Source organism: Antedon bifida, chromosome 10, assembly GCF_963402885.1.
Source record: "Antedon bifida chromosome 10, ecAntBifi1.1, whole genome shotgun sequence".
Classification (NCBI taxonomy): domain Eukaryota; kingdom Metazoa; phylum Echinodermata; class Crinoidea; order Comatulida; family Antedonidae; genus Antedon; species Antedon bifida.
Window position 1 is genome coordinate 16,353,823 of NC_136235.1, and position 20,713 is coordinate 16,374,535.

At 34.3% G+C, this 20,713-nt stretch overlaps 3 protein-coding genes across 4 annotated transcripts; 1 reads left to right on the forward strand and 2 right to left on the reverse strand.

Moving 5' to 3' along the window:
- Nucleotides 1-240: 240 nt before the first annotated feature.
- Nucleotides 241-15,207, reverse strand: LOC144854865 (cell adhesion molecule 3-like). Of its 2 annotated transcripts, none has more exons than XM_078712864.1 (2): nt 13,653-15,207; nt 241-523 (listed from the first exon to the last, which is right to left on the reverse strand). In XM_078712864.1, the coding sequence occupies exon 1, from the start codon at nt 14,990-14,992 to the stop codon at nt 13,733-13,735; it is 1,260 nt and encodes a 419-aa protein (XP_078568990.1). In that variant the 5' UTR covers nt 14,993-15,207; the 3' UTR covers nt 241-523; nt 13,653-13,732. The 2 variants fall into 2 exon arrangements, with proteins under 2 accessions (XP_078568990.1, XP_078568991.1); XM_078712865.1 differs by lacking the exon at nt 241-523 and adding an exon at nt 3,497-3,577.
- Nucleotides 516-1,851, reverse strand: LOC144853503 (cell adhesion molecule 2-like). Its single transcript, XM_078711198.1, has one exon. The coding sequence runs from the start codon at nt 1,849-1,851 to the stop codon at nt 655-657; it is 1,197 nt and encodes a 398-aa protein (XP_078567324.1). The 3' UTR covers nt 516-654.
- On the forward strand, nt 6,175-10,827 carry LOC144854092 (uncharacterized). Its single transcript, XM_078711976.1, has 2 exons — nt 6,175-7,300; nt 10,436-10,827. The coding sequence occupies exons 1-2, from the start codon at nt 6,520-6,522 to the stop codon at nt 10,564-10,566; spliced, it is 912 nt and encodes a 303-aa protein (XP_078568102.1). The 5' UTR covers nt 6,175-6,519; the 3' UTR covers nt 10,567-10,827.
- Nucleotides 15,208-20,713: the final 5,506 nt, after the last annotated feature.

The following is a 20,713-nucleotide window of genomic DNA, read 5'->3' on the forward strand; positions in this document are numbered from 1 at the left end:
TTACTATCATTTAGTCTGGTAAGTCATCTTGTATTCCTTGCTGACTGTACAATTATTACAACACAATTTAATATTTAATATAATATTTATTTACATAACATTGGTGTATCAACATAACATCTTTTTTATTATAGGGTCATTATTTTAAGACTCACCATTATGAGATTACAGATATGTATTTAAAACCAATAACATATTGAACGATTATATTATTATACTTCGATTATTAAGACTACAGTACTACAGTATACAAAACAAAACTATTTCTTTTTGAAAAGCTTTTCGTCATTTGTATCATAGAATATAATACAATTTTCTATAAAAGTCTATATATACATAAAAAATAGAAAAAAACCCCAACAGTCTTAAGTATATAACAGTTTTACATTAAATATGCAGACTAGACCTTCCTTTTTAAAGAAAGCACAAAGCAAAAGTAGAATATTTACACCGGGTACTGCAATAAAGTACGTAAATAAACAGACTACCAATGTAAATCAGTTGTTACCATTAGATAGACAAACTATCATGCATAAATCGAATGCCTAGTAATTCAGATACAATAGAACATGTTTAAACAGAGTCTGATGTATTATGAATCTTATTCATTAACCTTTATTTGATTTAGTTCTGTATATATTGAAGGAGTTGGAACTACGTCCAATACGTCATTTCACCAGATATTGTCTGATCATTTTCTATGATTGTATTCTGGTAACAAGGTTCAGGAATGCTCGTATCGTGATTCTCAGATCCATTTTGATCAGGATTAGTTTTATTCATGAAAATCGATCTGATTGATTTTAAAACTTTGCTGAATTTAACTAAAATACCAATACACAATCCAAGAAAAAACATACAAAATGAAAGACACACAATTAAGGTTATAGGTAAGTCATTTGAATCATTAGATGTTTTATCTTCATACTTTACCTCAATGGTATCGTTACCAACCAATCCAGAAGACGTGGTTACGTCACAACGAATGAAAATATTACAATTATGATTGACGTCAAATATGTCTATGTTTCTCCCATCGTTCTTTAAGATATACTTTAATTTACTAAAAATTAATAACTCGTTATTAATCGTCCAAATATAATCCGTTATTTTCCATGGACTCATTGTTTTACAAGTCAATTCTAGATCTCCGGATTTAAAAGCGGTTGCATTAGAGAATATGTGAACGTCTGGAGGAACTCTTAACTGTACCTGGCATGACTGATTCTCATCTGCAGCTAGTCCTTCTGCTTTACACATAAACACAGCCTCTTCGTCATCGATGGTCAGTACACGTGTTAACTTGTCAAAGTATGATGACGTTTCAGTATTCCAAGAATCTTGATTTTCCAATAATTTAAATCCATTTCTGTACCATTGTAATTCTGGTTTTGGATCCCCTCCTTTTGCCCTACATGTTATTTGTGCTGTTTTCTCGGTGTTTATTGACGTCATGTCTGAATAACACTGGGGATACACTGAGTCTAACCTCATTCTCTCGATAACCGTAAGAGTGGCGTATGGTGATACAAAACCAATCTGACAATGATAAGTATCTCCATCTTCAATGGAAGTGTTTGGTATTGTCAATGTACTGGTTGTTCTACTGTTACTTATCATTAATTCAAATCCATTACCTACAAACGCACCTTCCCTGGCTATTAATTCACCGTCACCCTTAAACCAATGCCACTTGGACGAAGAACTTAGTGCATCAACATTGCATTCAAATACAGCATTTTCACCAATAAATACTTCAAGATTCAATGGTTGTATTGCAACAGCTTCAGAGAGTAACCAGTAGTTACACACAACAGGAAATATAAACCAAATTATACGGCCGGTGAGCATCATGGCATCCTAGTACAGTATAATCAAAATATACCTCCAGTACACATCCAGTAATAAACACAAATCTTTAAAATGATTTTTTCAATATTTGATCATGTTATGGTTGTTTCCTTCCAAGATATCATGCAATGATCTACGTCAGTCTTTGTGTAGTCCCTGAATAGCATTCTGCAGTACAGTCGCCCCACACTAAATTGGTTACTTCTTATTTCACACCGTTAAATCGTTATGCATCGGTGGTGCTTACATTTTCATTCTAATGCATGCAATTCTATTGCCCTTTGTGTTTATTTATTTTTCCTAATGGCATTTATTTATGCAGAACAAGTTCCTGCATTCAACTTGTTTAACGATAATAATGATACTATGTCATCGATAAATTTGAATCTAGCTAGATAATTTCATGAAACCAGAAAGCAAAATTGGATCTTTTATTATGACCAAAGATGTATCGACTATATGAGATCATTGTACAACGGACACTGTTTAAGCTTATATATTTTGACATGCAACATATTATTCGAAAATACGATAGCAGCTGCAGAATGCTATTTTCTCATAATTAATCATTTAGTCGTCATATACAGTTAATTTATAATTAATTTACATTATGCATATTCATGAAAGAAAGGTGTATTTTACAACGTGTTAGATTCATAGATACGATATATATATAGATATGCTCTGTGTATAGTATTTTTGTTTACATAAGAAAGAATTCTTCAGTCAGTGACGTATAAGTAGTATAATATAATTATTTTTAAAGTAGCTTCTTGAATGCAATATGAATGATTCTAGTATCTATTCACATGTCCGAATCCCGCCAGGTAGACTACTGCTTCAACAACTTGAGATAGTCTAGGCCCATGTAATTATGATAATGTTACAAACAGTGCCATGTAAGTTAGAAAGATACAGTTTCATTGAGTATATATATGGACTGAGTGCTATTCTGGGTCACATTTGCTGTTGCTTAACCTTAGTTTGACGTGTTGTTGGTTTACCAAAAGTAACGGTATGTGTAAGTGTTACTATATCCACAGCAAGTTTTCATATTTGAGAAAAACCAAACAGGTTAGCCCTGCTGTTTTGCATGCTGACCAAATTAAATTGGCCTCATCGGAGTGCACCCTCTATTATTATTCTTCACTATATATTGTCATCTTTTCTTTATTTAAAATCATCATCATCATTATCATCATCAGGGCCTACAGTTATCATTCTATGAAAAAAGTATACCCACTGCAAAGGTTGATATTTACTATTATATAGTCTGTAATTCATCTTGTATTCCTTGCTGACTGTACAATTATTACAACACAATTTAATTTTAATGTAATATTTATTTACATAACATAGGTGTAACAGCATAACATTATCTTTTTTATTATAGGGTAATTATTTTAGGACTCATCATTGTGTCTACTACAGATATATATTTAAAACCAATAAAATATTGAACGATTATATTATTAAGACTACAATATACATTTCTTTTTTAAAAGCTTTTTGTCATTTGTATCATAAAATATAATAACATATTCCTTCATAAATACATGCATAAAAAACCCTAAATCTATATCAAACAGTTTACATTATTTGCAGACTTGACCTTTCTTGTAATACAAAGCACAAAGCAAAAGTAGAATAGTTACACTGGGTACTGCAATAAAGTACGTAAAGAAACAGACTACTGTAAATCAGTTGTTACCATTAGATAGACAAACTATCATGCATAAATCGAATGCCTAGTAATTCAGCAGAGTCTGATGTATTATGACTCTTATTCATTAACCTTTATTTTATTTAGTTCTGTGTATATTGAGGGAGTTGTTGGAAATAGCCCTGAATACGTCATTTCTCCAGATGCTGCCTGATCATTTTCTATGATTGTATTCTGGTAACAAGGTTCAGCAATGCTCGTGTCTTGATTTCCAGATCTATTTTTATCAGAATCAGTTTTATTCATGCAAAAAGATGGAAATGATTTAAAAAATTTGATGAAGTTAACTAAAATACCAATACACAATCCAAGAAAAAATATACCAACTGAAAGACACACAATTAAGGTTAAATTACTTGAATCATGGATCTCCATGTTTGTATCATTAGACGTTTCATCTTCATACTTTATCTCAATAGTTTCGCTACCAACTAATCCAGAAGACGTGATTACGTCACAACGAATTAAGATATTATTTTGATTGAGATCAAATATTGCAATGTCTCTCCCATCGTTCTTTAAGATATACTTTAATTTACTCATATTTAATAACTCGTTATTAATCATCCAAGTGTACTCTGTTACTTTCCATGGACTTACTGTTAAACAAGTCATTCTTACTTTTCCTTTTGTTTTCACTATTTGACCCTTTCTTTTGTTTTAGGAAGCTATTGTGTGAAGCCAGTGGAGCAGAGTTTTTGTGTTGCAGAGAAGGATTGTGTGGTGTTTGCTGATTGGAGGAGAGGTATAAGAGTTAAGTTAGTGTGTGAGTTGCTGATTGGTGGAGAAGGATAAGGTGGTGATATGTGGATAATTGAGGGAATTTTGAGGTAGATGGAAATTGAGAGGAGACAGAGAAGGAGGGCTATGTTATGTTAAGCCAGAAAGGGATAGGTGAATATTGATATGAGAAACTAAGACGTACAGGAGAAGAAGTAATTGAATTATGGTGAAATAGAGCTGAAGCAGAAAGGAAATAAAGAGATATACATGAAGTTAATAAATTGTGAGTTGGAGATAATTATGGTGATATAGAGCTGAAGCAGAAAGGAAATAAAGTGATATACATGAAGTAAATAAATTGTGAGTTGGAAGTAATACTATAAGGCTGTACTTAAATGTAGAACTGTTAATTGTTGAGATTACTGAGGATTAATTTAAATTGTGAATGTAAATTGACGGAAGAAATAATTGTTGGAAACAGCAGACGTTGTTGCATGTAAAGAATTGTTTGGAAATATTGAAGAGTAACTGGATTGATACTGATATTATTTTACGTGGAAAAGGAGAAAGAAATAATTGGTCGGGGAGCGGATTGCAGGGCAGAACGACATCAAGAAACATTTTAACTTTATATTTGATTTATTTATATGTCAGAAAATAGGAAGAATTATAATTGATAATACAAGCAGAACGGGAGCAGAGGCGTGGGAGTTGTTTATTTGCAGAATCGTTTTAACTTTTATCTTTCTAATTTGTTTTGTGTCAGCGTAGGAGAGAAGGCAAGAAAGAACGATATTGTGGACATTTATTATTGTTTAATTATTCATCTTGTGATATTATTGTATTTGAAAGGGGGGTTTCGGGGATTTATTTAAAAATAAGAAGATTGTTGATATTTTGTTTGGAAGGATTGGGAAATTTGGGGAATTGCATAAAGTTTGTGGGGAATAGGAATACGGTATCATTGTTTGAGAATTGGTTGGGTTTTTTTTGGGGGGTTTGAATTATAAACGAAAGAATTGGTTGTCGAAGATTATTATTAAATTTTACTTTTTACATTTATATGTGTACAGTTGTGGCTATTTACCGTTGTTCACCGTTGGTTACCAGCAATTACATGTCCGAAAGAGCCGTAATTGCGGCTGTGTGACATTTATGGGGGCTCGTCCGGGAGACTTTGTAACCTAGCGTGAACATTGGTAGATGAAACAATTGTACGTGATTCTTGGATTGTCTATTTGCCATATTATTGGCATACTGTATACTTATATTGGATACTTATATATATATATATATATTTTTTTTTCTTAAGAAATGGATCTCACTAAAATTGTTGACGCAGGAAAAGCGTTGGGGTTAGATGGAGTGGAATTAAGAGAGTTTGTGGAAAAGAGAGAGGAAGCTGCCAGAGAGAGAGAAGAGAGAGCACTAGAGAGAGAAGAGAGAGCACTAGAGAGAGAAGAGAGAAACAGGGAGAGAGAAGAAAAACAGCGAAACAGGGACAGGGAGAGAGAAGAAATGGAGCGAAACAGAGACAGGGAAGAGAGAGAGAGAAGAGAGGCACTAGAGAAGGAAGAGAGAGAGAGAAGAGAGGCACTAGAGAAGGAAGAGAGAGAGAGAAGAGAGGCACTAGAGAAGGAAGAGAGAGAGAGAAGAGAGGCACTAGAGAAGGAAGAGAGAGAGAGAAGAGAGGTACTAGAGAGGGACGAAGCAGAGAGAAAAAGAGCGAGTGAAGAAAAAGAGAGAGAAAACGAAAGGGCGAAAGAAGCTGAGAATCAGGCCTATCTCATAGAAATGCGAAGGTTAGAAATCCAATTAGAACAAGAAAAGAATCGGGCACGGCCGGGTGGTAGAGTATTATTGAGTGGCCGGTTAACTTAAGTGCCCTACTAACTGGGAAGGCTCTCGAGGTTTATTCCAGGTTGTCGTCAGCTGAAGCTAACGATTACAAACTGTTGAAATTGGCTCTTCTAAAACGGTTTCAGTTAACCGCCGATGGATTTCGACATAAGTTACGAACAGCTAAGCCCGAATACGGAGAAAGCGGCCCGCAATTTGCTGCGAGGATAAGCAATTATCTTGATAGGTGGATTGACCTAGCAGAGGGGGAAAAAACCTTTCAGGGGTTAAAAGATTTATTGCTGCGAGAGCAGTTTACCGATGGGTGTGGGAAGGACCTAGCTCTGTTCCTAAGGGAACGTCAACCGAAAACGATACAAGCGATGGCTGAAATTGCGGAGCAATATTTGGAAGCTCGTGGGGGATTATTTGGTAAACCAATAGAGTTTAAACAAAAAGAGCCAAATTCTCCTCAACTCTCCTCTAATAATGTTCCCAGTACATCCTCATCACAAAGCCCTTCTAGTTTCCGTAGTCCAACTTGTTTTATATGTCATCGTGTAGGTCACCTAGCTAGAAATTGCAGAGCCTCAACTATGCATAAGCCAAACTCTCCTCCAAAATGTTACCGATGCTTAAAAACAGGACATATTGCCAGAAATTGTAGACAGGACGCCAACAGTTGCGCTGGGTTGTCTACTTCACCACAAACAGAGTCTGATTGCCAGAAATGTACAAACCAACACGAATGTAAAGCCAAAGAAGAAATTCCCGATGTGGGGGCCAGTATGGTTACGAAAATGTCAGAGTCTTTAAATCAATGTTGTATCAATAATGATGGTGATAAGGTCACTCTTCAATGTGGGCACTGTCTTCCAATTATGACAGCGGCTCTAAATAATTCAATTAGTAAAATGCCCGTTTATACAGGTTGTGTTGGGTCACGCTGCGTCTCTGTTCTTCGTGACAGTGGCTGTAGTGGGGTGGTTGTGAAGAAAGATCTTGTATCAGCCGAACAACTTACTGGTAAGGAGAAAACCTGTGTGCTGATTGATGGCACGGTTCGCAACTTACCGGTTGCATTAATACATGTTAATACTCCATTTTTTTCAGGAAAGACGTATGCACTATGTATGAATAACCCTATTTATGACTTGATATTAGGTAATATTGCAGGAGTACGAGCACCAGGAAATCCAGATCCCACATGGACAGAGCGAAATCTTCAAGGATGTTCTGTTGTTACCCAGTCTCAAGCTAACACTATGGATAAACCATTCAGAACACTTAAAACTACAGAAATACACAAGCAAATCATCACAGCGGGAATTCTGAAAACCGCCCAGCAACAAGATATCAGCCTTGCAAAATTCAAGGATCTTGCAGAGAAACAAACTACAACTGTGAGTAACAAACAAGCCGAGGCTAGGTTTATTTATCATAAAGACCTATTATATAGGCAATTTTCCTCTCCTAATATTGAACACGGGGATAAGTTTACCCAACTAGTAGTGCCAGCTGACTATCGACGCCAGGTAATGCGCCAAGCCCATGAAACCTTATTAGGAGGACACCAAGGGGTAAAAAAGACGACAGATAAAGTGTTGACAACATTTTGGTGGCCCGGGGTAACTGCAGATATTACTCGATATTGTCGATCCTGTGACATTTGTCAGAGAACTGTACAAAAAGGTAGAGTTACGAAAGTGCCTCTAGGAAGCATGCCTTTGATCGAGGTGCCGTTTGAACGGATTGCCGTTGATATAGTTGGTCCCATTTTCCCCATGTCTAAAGGTCGTAATCGTTATATACTCACAATAATAGATTTTGCTACTCGTTATCCAGAGGCAGTGCCTCTACCAAATATTGAAGCTGAACGGGTTGCTGAGGCCTTGGTTGGTGTTTTCTCTAGACTTGGTATCCCGAAAGAAATGCTTACCGATAGGGGATCACAATTTACATCTGAAGTCATGAGGCAAGTTAGTAAGTTGTTGTCTATACGTCAGGTAATGACATCTCCATATCACCCAGCTTGTAATGGTTTGGTCGAACGGTTCAATGGAACACTCAAACAAATGCTGAAACGTATGTGTGCAGAAAGGCCTACTGATTGGGATCGTTACATTGACCCACTACTTTTTGCGGTTAGGGAATCTTCACAAGAAAGTTTAGGGTTTTCTCCTTTTGAACTGTTATATGGCCGTACCGTACGAGGACCCATGTCCATCCTAAGGGAATTGTGGACCGAAGAAATCGAAACACCAGAAACAAAAACCACCTACCAGTACGTTATGGATTTACGGGAACGACTACATGAAACCTGTCAGATGGCTCAGAAGAATCTACAAAAATCTAAGGTCAGGTACAAACAATATTATGACAAAAAGAGTAAGTCCCGGGAATTTGAGGTTGGGGATAAGGTACTACTTTTATTACCCACAGACAAAAACAAACTATTGCTTCAATGGAAAGGTCCTTTTAAGGTTGTAAAGAAATTTGGGTATCTAGACTACCAAATTGACCTTAACGGGAAATTCAAAATATTTCACGCCAATCTCTTGAAAAGTATTATGAGCGAACCGCAGACATTAGTGCTGCCTTAGGGGTATCCGAGCCTTCTGGTATCCTTGAATTAGCTAGCACCGCTGTTATTGAATGCGAACCTAATGAAACATTTACAAATAACCAAAATTATCATCTATCTAATGAGAATCTTTTACAGCTCCACCCTCTACTAGCAAAAGAAACAACAGCCGACATCCACATCAACGAAAGCCTGGATGATACACTAAAGCATGAGGTGCACCGACTTATCGGAAACTACAAAGATGTACTGACGGATTTACCGGGTAAGACTACACTTGGGCAGCATGAAATCAAGCTGGAAACTGATGATACAATCCGTTCCAAGCCCTATCCACTTCCACATGCGTTGCGAGGTACCATTAAGGATGAGGTAAATATGATGTTAAATCTGGGTGTAGTGGAGCCTTCAGGGGCACCGTTTGCCTCTCCAATAGTATTGGTAAAGAAACCGGATGGGTCAAATCGATTCTGCGTGGACTTTCGGAAACTTAATCAGGTTACAGTTTTTGACGCCGAACCGATTCCGGACCAAGAGGAACTGTTCACAAAGTTGGCCCATGATCATTATTTTACTAAGATAGATTTAAGTAAAGGGTATTGGCAAGTTCCCATGGATGAAGCGTCAAAACCTTTAACAGCCTTTCTAACACCAGATGGTTTGTTTCAATTTAATGTCATGCCGTTCGGCTTAGTCAATGCACCGGCTACTTTCAGTCGTATCATGAGAAAATTACTCAAAGGAATGGATAATACACTTAATTATATTGATGACATTCTAATTCACACAGCTTCTTGGGATCAACATATGAAATGTTTGTCAGAATTGTTTGGACGTCTCCGCAGGGCCAATCTAACTGCTCGACCAAGCAAATGTTTCATTGGTTATGAAACAATCGAGTTTCTTGGCCATGTGGTAGGGAAAGGACATGTTCAACCTCGAGTGGAGAAGATACAAAGCATCTTGTCAGCCAAACAACCAGAAACAAAGAAACAACTCCGGTCATTCCTTGGGATGACTAACTACTATAGAAAGTTCATTCCTAATTACTCTGTGATTGCTTGTCCATTAACCGACAAAACGAAGAATCGGGAACCTAACCGAATATGTTGGGAGAAGGCCCAGGAAAGTGCGTTTGTTAAACTTAAGGAAAAATTAAACAGTACTCCAATTTTATGCCTTCCTAATTTAAACAAAGATTTTATTTTGAGAACAGATGCGTCCGAATATGGAGTGGGAGCGGTTCTAATGCAGCAGTATGGTGACGTGAAGTTTCCCGTGGCGTACGCTAGCAAGAAACTGCTTCCTCGAGAAAAAGCATATTCAGTGATGGAAAAAGAATGCTTAGCCATTGTATGGAGTGTACGAAAATTTGAGTCTTATTTATATGGACGAAACTTCACGTTGGAAACTGATCACCAGCCGCTTGTGTTTATGCACAGAGCGAAATTGTCCAATGGGCGAATTATGAGATGGGCCCTGGCTCTACAACCGTACAAGTTCCGAATAGAGGCGATTAAAGGCAGTGAAAATGTAGGAGCTGATTATTTAAGTCGAGTGTAAATAGGACCCGTCACGGTATGGAGAAAATGTTGATACATTATTCTTTTAGAGGGGAGTAAATGTCACAAGTGACATAAAGTTGTGTATATATTTTGCAAGTCATTCTTACTTTTCCTTTTGTTTTCACTATTTGACCCTTTCTTTTGTTTTAGGAAGCTATTGTGTGAAGCCAGTGGAGCAGAGTTTTTGTGTTGCAGAGAAGGATTGTGTGGTGTTTGCTGATTGGAGGAGAGGTATAAGAGTTAAGTTAGTGTGTGAGTTGCTGATTGGTGGAGAAGGATAAGGTGGTGATATGTGGATAATTGAGGGAATTTTGAGGTAGATGGAAATTGAGAGGAGACAGAGAAGGAGGGCTATGTTATGTTAAGCCAGAAAGGGATAGGTGAATATTGATATGAGAAACTAAGACGTACAGGAGAAGAAGTAATTGAATTATGGTGAAATAGAGCTGAAGCAGAAAGGAAATAAAGAGATATACATGAAGTTAATAAATTGTGAGTTGGAGATAATTATGGTGATATAGAGCTGAAGCAGAAAGGAAATAAAGTGATATACATGAAGTAAATAAATTGTGAGTTGGAAGTAATACTATAAGGCTGTACTTAAATGTAGAACTGTTAATTGTTGAGATTACTGAGGATTAATTTAAATTGTGAATGTAAATTGACGGAAGAAATAATTGTTGGAAACAGCAGACGTTGTTGCATGTAAAGAATTGTTTGGAAATATTGAAGAGTAACTGGATTGATACTGATATTATTTTACGTGGAAAAGGAGAAAGAAATAATTGGTCGGGGAGCGGATTGCAGGGCAGAACGACATCAAGAAACATTTTAACTTTATATTTGATTTATTTATATGTCAGAAAATAGGAAGAATTATAATTGATAATACAAGCAGAACGGGAGCAGAGGCGTGGGAGTTGTTTATTTGCAGAATCGTTTTAACTTTTATCTTTCTAATTTGTTTTGTGTCAGCGTAGGAGAGAAGGCAAGAAAGAACGATATTGTGGACATTTATTATTGTTTAATTATTCATCTTGTGATATTATTGTATTTGAAAGGGGGGTTTCGGGGATTTATTTAAAAATAAGAAGATTGTTGATATTTTGTTTGGAAGGATTGGGAAATTTGGGGAATTGCATAAAGTTTGTGGGGAATAGGAATACGGTATCATTGTTTGAGAATTGGTTGGGTTTTTTTTGGGGGGTTTGAATTATAAACGAAAGAATTGGTTGTCGAAGATTATTATTAAATTTTACTTTTTACATTTATATGTGTACAGTTGTGGCTATTTACCGTTGTTCACCGTTGGTTACCAGCAATTACATGTCCGAAAGAGCCGTAATTGCGGCTGTGTGACACAGAGATCCTCCAGAAGTAAACGATGTTGCGTTATAGATTATATAGACGTGTGGAGGAACTCTTAACTGTAGCTGGCATGACTGATTCTCATCGGCAGCTGGTCCTTCTGCTTTACACACAAACACAGCCTCTTCGTCATCGATGGTCAGTACACGTGTTAACTCGTCAAAGTATGAAGACATACCATCGAAGAGATCAACCTGTTCTGTTAGTTTGACTCCGTTTCTGTACCATTGTAATTCTGGTCTTGGATTGCCACCTTTTGCATAACATTTTAATTGGACTGTTTTCAAAGTGTTTATCAACGTTATGTTTGCCTCACACTTTGGATACGTTGAGTCTAACTTCATTATTTCAAATACTGTCAGATTAACGTATGATGATACAGAACCATATTGACAAGCATACTGACTTTGACTGAGCGTAGTGTTGAGTATTGTTAACGCACTGGTTCTTCTATTGTTACTTATACTAACACTATATCCATTCACTACAAACACATCTTCTAATGCTATTCTAAAGCCAAGACTGTTAAACCATTGCCAAGGGAATATCGGTTCAAGTGTGTCAACGTTACATTCAAATACAGAATTTTCTCCAGCGAATACTTCAAGAGTCAATGGCTGTATTGTTGTAACAGCTTCAGAAACTAACAAGTTGTTACACACAATAGAAAATATAGACCAAACAAATATAACGTTGCAAAGGCCAGCGAACATCATGACATTTTCATCAAAACATACCTCCAGTCCAGTAGCATGTGTACATGATCAATATTTATAGGCCTCGCATTTAAAAAACCATACGTCTGATTATCTATAAACATCAGAAGAACCACACGAATGATTTGCATCCTGCTACGTTTAAAATGTGCGTAGTGCTTATATAATAGTACACTGACTCTACTGTTCTAAATTGTTATGCATCGCTAGTGCGTAAGCATGGAAATCTTTTATGCTCTGTGTATAGTACTTTTGTGTTACTATAAGAGAGAATTCTTCAGTCAGTGACGTATAAGTAGTATAATATTATTTTTAAAGTAACTTCCTGAATTCAATATGGATATTCTAGTATCTATTCACATGTCCGAATCCCGCCAGGTAGACTATTGCTTCTTGCAACAAAGATAGTGTGGTTTGGTCTAGATGGTCTAGGCCCATGTAATTAGGATAATGTTGTTAATGTAAGTTAGACAGATACAGTTTCATTGAGTGTATAGATGGACTGAGGGCTCTGATTGGTCACATTTGCTGTTGCTTAGTCTTAGTCTGACGTGTTGTTGGTTTACCGAAAGTAACGGTAGTGTGTAAGTGTTACTATATCCACATCAATGTTTCATATTTGAAAAAAACCAAACCCTGCTATTTTACATGCTGACCGTAATCATATTGCCGCTTCCAATTTAAATTGACCTCATCGGCGAGTGTACCCTCTATTATTATTTGTCACAATTTATTGTCATCTTTTATTTATTGTAATTAATAATTTTGACAATCGTAATTTATTTAGAATCATTATCATCATTTTCTTCTATTAACACTATTATCATCGTGTCTACAGTTATAGAAAAAGTAGACTCACTGTAAAAGGTTGATATATACTATTATATAGTCTGGTAAGTCATCTTATATTCCTTGCTGACTGTTCAGTTATTACAACACAATTTAATATTAATATAATATTTATTTACATAACATAGGTGTAACAACATAACATTATCTTTTTTATTATAGGGTAATTATTTTAATAATATTTTTGTTTAAAACTTTTTTGTCATTTGTATCATATAATAACATATTCGTTCACAAATATATACATAATAATAAATGAAAAAAAATCCCAAAATGTCTTAAGTATATATAAAACAGTTTTACATAATATATATAACACACATAATATAAAACACAAAGAAAAAGTAGAATATTTCCATCGGGTACTGCAGTGAAGTACATAATGAAACAGAATACCAATGTAAATAGTTGTTACCATTATATAGATAGACAACTATCGTGCATAAATCGAATGCCTTATAGTAATTCAGACATAATAGAACATGTTTAGACAGAGTCTGGTGTATGATGCCTCTTATTCATTAACCTTTATTTGATTTAGTTCTGTATATATTGAAGGAGTTGTTGGAACTAGCCCTGAATACGCCATTTCGCCAGATACTGTCTGATCATTTTCTATGATTGTATTCTGGTAACAAGGTTCAGCAGTGCTCGTTTCTTGATTTCCAGATGTATCTTGATCAGAATCAGTTTTATTCATGCAAAAAGATGTGAATGGTTTTAAAAGTTTGCTAAATTTAACCAATATACCAATACACAATCCAAGAAAAAACATACCAACTGAAAGACACACAATTAAGATTAAATCAGTTGGATCATCAGATGTTTCATCTTCATGCTTTATCTCAATAGTATCACTACCAACCAATCCAGAAGACGTGGTTACGTCACAACGAATTAAGATATTATAATTATGATTGACATCAAATATTTCTATGCCTCTCCCATCGTTCTTTAAGATATACTTTAATTCACTAAAAATTAATAACTCGTTATTAATCGTCCAAATATAGTCTGTTATTTTCCATGGACTCATTGTTTTACAAGTCAATTCTAGATCTCCGGATTTAAAAGCCGTTGCATTAGAGAATATATGAACGTCCGGGGGAACTCTTAACTGTATCTGGCATGACTGATTCTCATCGGCAGCTGGACCTTCTGCCTTGCACATAAACACTGCATATTCGTCATCGATAGTCAGTACACGTGTTAGCCCTTCAAAGTATGATAATGTTTCAGTATTTAAAAAATCGTTATTTTCCATTAACTTGATTCCATTTCTATACCATTGTAAATCTGGTTTTGGATCCCCTCCTTTTGCACTACATCTTAGATGTGCTGTTTTCTCGGTGTTTATTGACGTCATGTCTGAATCACACTGAGGATACATTGAGTCTAACCTCATTCCCCCATTAATTATTAAAGTGGCTTCTGGTGAAGATAAACCAAATTGACAAGTATACACACTTTCATCCTCAAATGTAGTATTCAGTATTGTCAATGTACTGGTTGTTCTGCTGTTGCTGATCTTTACTTCATATCCTGATGTTACAAACAGATCTTCCATGGCTATTATATTACTACCACCCTTAAACCATTTCCACATGGATGTAGAACTTAGTGTATCAATATTGCACTCAAATACAGCATTTTCACCAACAAATACTTCAAGATGCAATGGTTGTATAGTGGTAACAGCTTCAGACAGTAACCAGTAGTTACACACAACAGGAAATATAAACCAAACAAATACCTTACGGCTGGTGAGCATCATGGCATCCTAGTACAGTATAATCATATCATAATTCCAGTACACATCCAATAATAAACATAAATCTATAAAATGTTTTTTTTTTTCAATATTTGAGTTGTTTCCTTCCAAAATATCATGCAATCAGTACGCCACAATGATCTACGTCTGTCTGTGTGTAGTACTTGAATAGCATTCTGTAGTACACTCGCTCCGCACTAAAATGTTTACTTTTTATTTCACACCGTTAAATCGTTATGCATCGGTGGTGTTTACATTTTTATTCAAATGCATGCAATTCTTTTGCCCTTTGTGTTTATTTTATTTTGTTCTAATGGCGTTTATTTATTTCCTGTATTCAACTTGTTTAACGATAATATGAATCTACTAGCTAGAGACACTTTCATGAAACATGAAAAGAAAATTGGATCTTTTATGATGACCAAAGATTTATCGACTATAAAATCATTGTAAAACGGACACTGCAACAGAATGCTATTTTCTCATAATTAATCATTTAGTCATCATATGTACAATTAATTTATAATGAATATACATTATATGTCGTATCTATGAATCTGAAACTAAACAAAAAATTATACTAGGCCTATAGAAATTTATATTTTTAAAAGTCTTATGATTTAGATTTCAAATATTTTTTCAGTGTAAATGCAGGGTTTGTATCAATTAGTTGACACATGATCAAAACATCAACGACATTTTGAGTTTTGAAACTATAAAATATCTTTACTTTTGTGCATACATTTCACATATCAACAAGTTGTGAATTATTAATGAATGAAATATGGGCGTATCAATTGAATCAATCTCTTTTGCACGTGCATGCAGAGTAAACATTTCTTTGTATCAAACCAATGGTAAAAATACGAAATGATATGGTAAATACCATCTTGACAGTTTCGTATTAAGACCAACTCAGAAAGCATCGTACGACGAAATGTCGGTGCTGTATTAGTTGAATTGAGATGTTGTTTTAAAAAAGCGTCGGACGTAGTTTTTTGGTTGTCGGGAGAACATTAAACATGTTTATATTCTCCCGACAAGAAGATTCTTCTATAAAATAAGCTTTTCGTATGAGATTACAAACCAGACGAACATTTAAAATCAATCTACAATAACCTTAAAAGCATGCTGTCATACATTATTTATGATATATTTACATAAAATACCAATGCAAAATATACAAATCATATATAGCTTTTAATATGGATATTTTGAATCCATTATAAGATATAACATTGTTAAATTTTGAGAAAATGACAATGAAGTACTATTACTATCACTGAAAGGATTTAAGTGAAAATTATTGTACATGAAATAAATTTCAAGCATATATTTTCTGTATAATCAACAGCAATATATAATATTATATAAATATAAGTTTATGTAAATTTTAAACTGTTACATAATGTAATGCATTTAGATATGCAGACAACCTTAAGTAGACAAGCATCCATGAATTGAATGCCTACTATATTATCCAGACAATATAAAACATTACACATTCAAACACTTTATATACATACATAATACTTTCAGAATGCATCACACGTCAACTTATCTATAATAATATGCATAATATGATAATGTCATAACAATATTTTTTTTCATTCAAAAGTACAAAGACTATCGGCTTAAATCGTCATCACACGGCGATCGTGATTTAGTGGTCTCTTTCTAATTTTGTGTTCTGTTTGTTAATTTCAATGTTGTAGATTTGTTTATTATTTGTATTAGGTCTGAATATATTGTTCTTCAACATTATTTACATGCCATTTGTCCACTGATTATCTTTATTGGTTTTGCGAATAGATTATCACAATGTGTTCCAATGATGTAACCCTTTATTAATCGATGGAATTACTTGCATACTTAATTCAATTTGCAACTTCATCATAACTATTCTCTCCATCATCTTCATCAAAACTATGATTACTGCAAAAGCTTCCAATACTGGCAACTGACTCCACATTTTCGTAAGTTTCAGAATCCAGTACATCTTCGTATAACCTAGATTCATCACAATTAATATTGGGAATAGGTGGCAAAACAAGATCAGGCTTATTTTGATCATACACGGTATAAATATTTGCCTTTCCATCGTTCGGATGAGGTAAATTTTGACCTGTTAGAGACGTCTTCCAACGTCTTAAGCATACTAATAGGACAATAATAGCAATAAAGAGTACTCCTCCGACTATTAAAACAGCAATTAAAGGAAAATCTGACTCACTACTATCAGTTGTTAGTGAAATTGTGACCGAATCGTTACCTGTTAGACCAGATGCTGTCTTGGCTTCACATTTTACTTCTGCATCAGCGTCACTCGATTGTAAATTATTAATGACCAATGTTGTTGTGTTATCTCTTAGACTAAAGCTGTAGTCTGACGTATTCAAAGCCCTTTTGTTTATTGTCCAAACGTAAGAAATTATCTTCCATGGACTCATTGTTGTACAATTAAATTTCAGAGAATCTCCAGCGGTAAACAATGATGTTGCATAAGTTAGGTTGACGTATGGAGAAACTCTTAACTGTGCTTGGCATGACTGACTTCCTTTAACTGCCAATCCTTCGGCTTTACACACAAACACTGCTTCCTCATCATCGGTAGTCAATATATGTGTCAACACGTCGTAGTATGAGGAGTTACCTTCAAAAAAATCAATCTGTTCTCTTAGTTTGACTCCATTTTTGTACCATTGTAATTCTGGTCTTGGTTTGCCTCCATTTGCATTACATAATACCGAAAAATTGTGATCACTGTTCACTGACGTTATATTAGTTTCACACTGTGGAAACATATTGTCCAATCTGCCGATAACCGTTAGGCTGGCGTGTAACGACGAAGAACCACGATGGCAATGGTACTGCGTTTGATTATCCGCAATAGTAGTATTATATTTTGTTAACTTACTGGTTGTTCCACTGAATGTAATATCGTATTCATCTGAGACATATACATTTTCCTTCGCTATTAATTTATTAAGATTTTTAAACCATTGCCATATAGCTGTATCCACCTGATCAGTAATACACTCAAATACAGCATTTTGGCCAGAAAATATTTTAAGATTCAATGGCTGGATAGTGGTAACCGCTTCAGATATTAAACAATTGTAAACCACCAAATACCAAACAGATATAAACTTAACAACCTGGCCCGTGAACATCATGATGTCTGCATGACCATACAAATTACATGCATAAATAATAAAGCGTCGGTATTATATACCCAATCCTACAGTATACATCAATCAATCAATATATTATAAGTTCCAGAAAATTGTAATGGAATTATGTAAATTGCATTGTTAATCGGTATGTGTATATCCTCGATATGAAAATCGATGATAGTCATCATAATAACAATACCAAAATAACAAAAGTGGAAAAGGAAATATTCATGCATAAACTAAAACATGAATGAATAAGATCAATTTATACGTTAAGTTAAACAGAATTTAGGCCTACTGTCTAATTTAGTTTTTATTTACTTTTGTTCATTGGTAGACAATTAAGACAATAATAATAATACACTTATAAAATGTCAAACTCAAATTTTTTAAATAAACAAAGGCCTTACTTTATTCCATATTTATATCATTTCATAAGTTTGGTCAATTTTACGAAACAAAACATTAAGATTTAAGGAAACATTTAGTTTTATTACATTTCTAATTATAGACTTTAATATATTATTCACAAAACACGTGCATGATAAGGATTGGTATAGTTTTATTGAGAAAGTTTGGAAGAAGATAAGTAAACTTGTCGAATTTTATCGCCGAACTATATTAAGGTTTTTTTTTATTGTTAGTGTTTTGTTTCAGAATCTATTTAGTATGCATTATATTAAACCTTCCACCACATTGTTTAGATACCTTTCAAACGTACACGCACCATCTTTTTAATATGATGCAAGATCATACATAAAGAAACAGACTACTAAATATAAATTAGTGGTTACAATGTAGACAAAATGCAAATTTAATGCATAGTGATCCAGACATATAACAATTAACATGTTCAGCAAAAGGAGTCTAATGTATAACTATAATTCAATAACCTTTATTTAACTCTGTGTATATTGAGTGAGTTGTTGGATGATCTACGTCTGTCTTTGTGTACTGTAGTACTTGAATAGCATTCTGTAGTACACTTGCTCCACACACAAATCGGTGGTACTTAAATTTTTATTCCAATACATGCAATTCGTTTGCCCTTTGTGTTTATTTATTTTTCCTTATGGCATTTATTTGTGCAGAACAAGTTCCTGTATTCAACTTGTTTAACGATAATATGAATCTAGCTAGATACTTTCATGAAACAAGAAAACAAAATTGGATCTTTTATGATGACCAATAATATATATAAAATAATATAATTGTAAAACGTACACTGTTTAATATATTGTGACATGCAACATATTAGAAAATACGATAGCTGCAGGATGCTATTTCCTCATAATTAATCATTTAGTCATCATGTATAGTTAAATTATAATTAATATACATTATGTATCGTATCTATGAATCTAAAAAGTTGTAAAATGCACTTTTTTTTCATGAATATGCACTGAGAGTTGAAAACAAACATGGCTACATTGTTGTTATTAAACTATCGAATGTTTGAAAAAGTCTAAGGATTTAGATTTCATGATACAGGGTTTGAATCAATAGTTGCAGGCAAGCATAACACACATGATCAAAACATTTTGAGTTTGAAACTTTAACATTTAACTCCTGTGCATAAGTTTCACACATCAAACAAACAAAATGAATACTGAATGAAATATGAGGGCGTACCTGAATTTTAATATTACAAACCTACACATAATCTACAATGCAAATGATTGTATACATTTCTTTTTATCAAACCAATGGTAAAAATATGAAATTTTATGGTGAATACCTTCTTAATAGCATCGTTGGCCTTAAGGCCAAGTCAGACAGCGTCGAACGACGAGGCACGAAGAAATCGCCCGTTTTTAGGTTGTCGGGAGAACTTCAAACATGTTTTATATTCTCCCGACGAGAAGTTTCTTCTAAAGAAACTGTTCGTGTAAGCATTTGTGATTACAAACCAAATGAACATTTACAATTAATCTACTTAATCTACAATAACCTTAAATACATATAATATCAGTGCAAAATATGCATCATATAGCATTTAATATGGATATATTGATAAAATGTGTTAAACAAAATCCATTATGAGATATCAAATTGTTAAATGTTGAAAAATGACAATGAAGTACTATAACTATCACTGGAAGGAATCAAAATGAAAATTATTGTATATAAAATAAATTGTAAGTATATGTTATGGGTTTCTGTATATCAACAACAATACTTTTTTTTTCTTATACTTAAAAAATAGTAAGTAAATTCAAACTGTTGCATATTGTAATACATTTAGATTTGCAGACTTATTTTTAATACAAAGCAACTACTTTGAAACTGTGTACATTAACGAAGCAATGGTTAAAAACATGCACGAATCGGATGCAACATATCCAGATTATATAGAAAATGTTCAAGTTAATGATTCGTATGGTGATTCATTCACCTTTGTTTGGTTTAGTTCGGTGTATATTGAGGAAGTTGTTGGAACTAACCCTGAATACACCATTTCACCAGAAATTGTCTGATCAGATGAAGTAGTTAACCCTGGATACACTATTTCACCAGAAATTGCCCGATCAGATGACGTAGTTAACCC

Bases quoted from the DNA above. Each gene is read 5' to 3' on its own strand.
- LOC144854092 (XM_078711976.1), top strand. From the start codon at position 6,520: ATGGCTGAAATTGCGGAGCAATATTTGGAAGCTCGTGGGGGATTATTT. The intron at 7,301-10,435 runs GTAATATTGCAG...CTTTTGTTTTAG, and splicing joins TATTTATGACTTGATATTAG to GAAGCTATTGTGTGAAGCCA.
- LOC144853503 (XM_078711198.1), bottom strand. From the start codon at position 1,851: ATGCTCACCGGCCGTATAATTTGGTTTATATTTCCTGTTGTGTGTAAC.
- LOC144854865 (XM_078712864.1), bottom strand. From the start codon at position 14,992: ATGATGCTCACCAGCCGTAAGGTATTTGTTTGGTTTATATTTCCTGTT.